The following is a 1,358-nucleotide window of genomic DNA, read 5'->3' as shown; positions in this document are numbered from 1 at the left end:
AAAAAAAAAAAGTAAAAAGTTCCCAACCTCATCTCCCTTCATGCATTTCTTTGCTTTATACCCGTATTCGTTGTTCCCCCTCTCCGCAATGGCAACACCTGCTAAGCAATAAAGTTAATAAAATAATACGTTCCCTCGTGCATTTGCATATATATATGTGTGTGTGTGTGTGTGTGTCTATGTGCTTAGGTGAGATGGAAAACTGAATGAAAACAATAACTATTGTTATCATTAAAAGTCGGAACTATTGCAAGAAAAAGAAGGGAAAACTCCGGCAGCGTCCGCATCCTTCCATATAAACACGAACAACATAAACTTCGAAAAAAGAAAAACCGTTTGCTCAACTACTACGAATCTGCGTCCTTTACATCTTCCCACTCACTTCCAACACTATCGTCGCTTCCGTCAACATCACAATTCTCGACCTTTACACCATTGACAGCGCCATCCTCCTCTAAAATAGATTTTGTTTCCCCACCTCCCATTTGGTCGTAAAACATATACTGCGAATCCCCAGTACAGTCTGTAATATAGAGCCAACCATCATCTTCCTCCAATATTTTAAGTGGCCGAGTTGGATTGTAACAATGTTGCGCCATTTGTTGTTGCTTCTTCTCGGGTCCCTCGTCTCGCAAAGCGTAAGGCACAAGTCCACCACCAAAAGATCCAACAATACATCCAATTACGGTTCCAATACCCGGAAGAATAAAACCACCAACAACTGCCCCGACACCTCCACCCGCTACAGACACGCCAGCGGATGCGAGAATCGTAACAACATCATGACAATATTGTTGGAGAGACAACTTTGAAAAACTCGAGTCCGTGATGGCTCGCCGCAACAACACAAAACTTCGACCGCCAATTTGCACAACAACGGCAGCGGCGGTGGAGGCGATTCCGCCATGAAGTGCCACTGCCGTCACCTGCCGCACGAGGGGTTGCCCTGCTAAACGTGACATTATATTTGTGGTAGTACCACTTACTGAACCTGAAGCATTTCGCCCAATAATCCACAGCACTTTTTCCACTGGCCATGCAATGAGTACAGGGCGACGAAGCGAAAGGTATGAAACTACATAATAAAAAGCCTCCCGCTGCACACGGCTGCTAAGGGAAACATTGGAAGCGATACCTTCACCTAAGAGACGTGGTGAGAGCGCCACGCAAAGTTTCCTGGATGCAACTGATGAGATGGCGGCACGGCCAACACGTATTACAATAAGGCATGGTTGAAGTGGATAAAAGAGAGGTGACCATGGTTCATCACACCGCTTGTTTCCTCTGTTGATAAGCCTCAACATGCCACTACAAAAATATATATATACCTACTTTACACTAACCTTGCTCTACACTGT

At 44.9% G+C, this 1,358-nt stretch overlaps 1 protein-coding gene across 1 annotated transcript; it reads right to left on the bottom strand.

The window, feature by feature from the left end:
* Positions 1–347: 347 nt before the first annotated feature.
* TEOVI_000793600 (uncharacterized protein) lies at positions 348–1,304 on the bottom strand (the record flags this gene model as incomplete). The annotated part of the gene is made up of 1 exon (XM_067220415.1): positions 348–1,304. One exon carries the CDS (start codon positions 1,302–1,304, stop codon positions 348–350), a length of 957 nt encoding a protein of 318 aa, XP_067076516.1.
* Positions 1,305–1,358: the final 54 nt, after the last annotated feature.

The sequence above is a fragment of the Trypanosoma equiperdum genome, assembly GCF_001457755.1.
Source record: "Trypanosoma equiperdum strain OVI genome assembly, contig: ctg_1149, whole genome shotgun sequence".
Taxonomy (NCBI): domain Eukaryota; phylum Euglenozoa; class Kinetoplastea; order Trypanosomatida; family Trypanosomatidae; genus Trypanosoma; species Trypanosoma equiperdum.
Note: the sequence above shows the minus strand (reverse complement) of the source record. Positions and strands in the feature narration are given on the sequence as shown.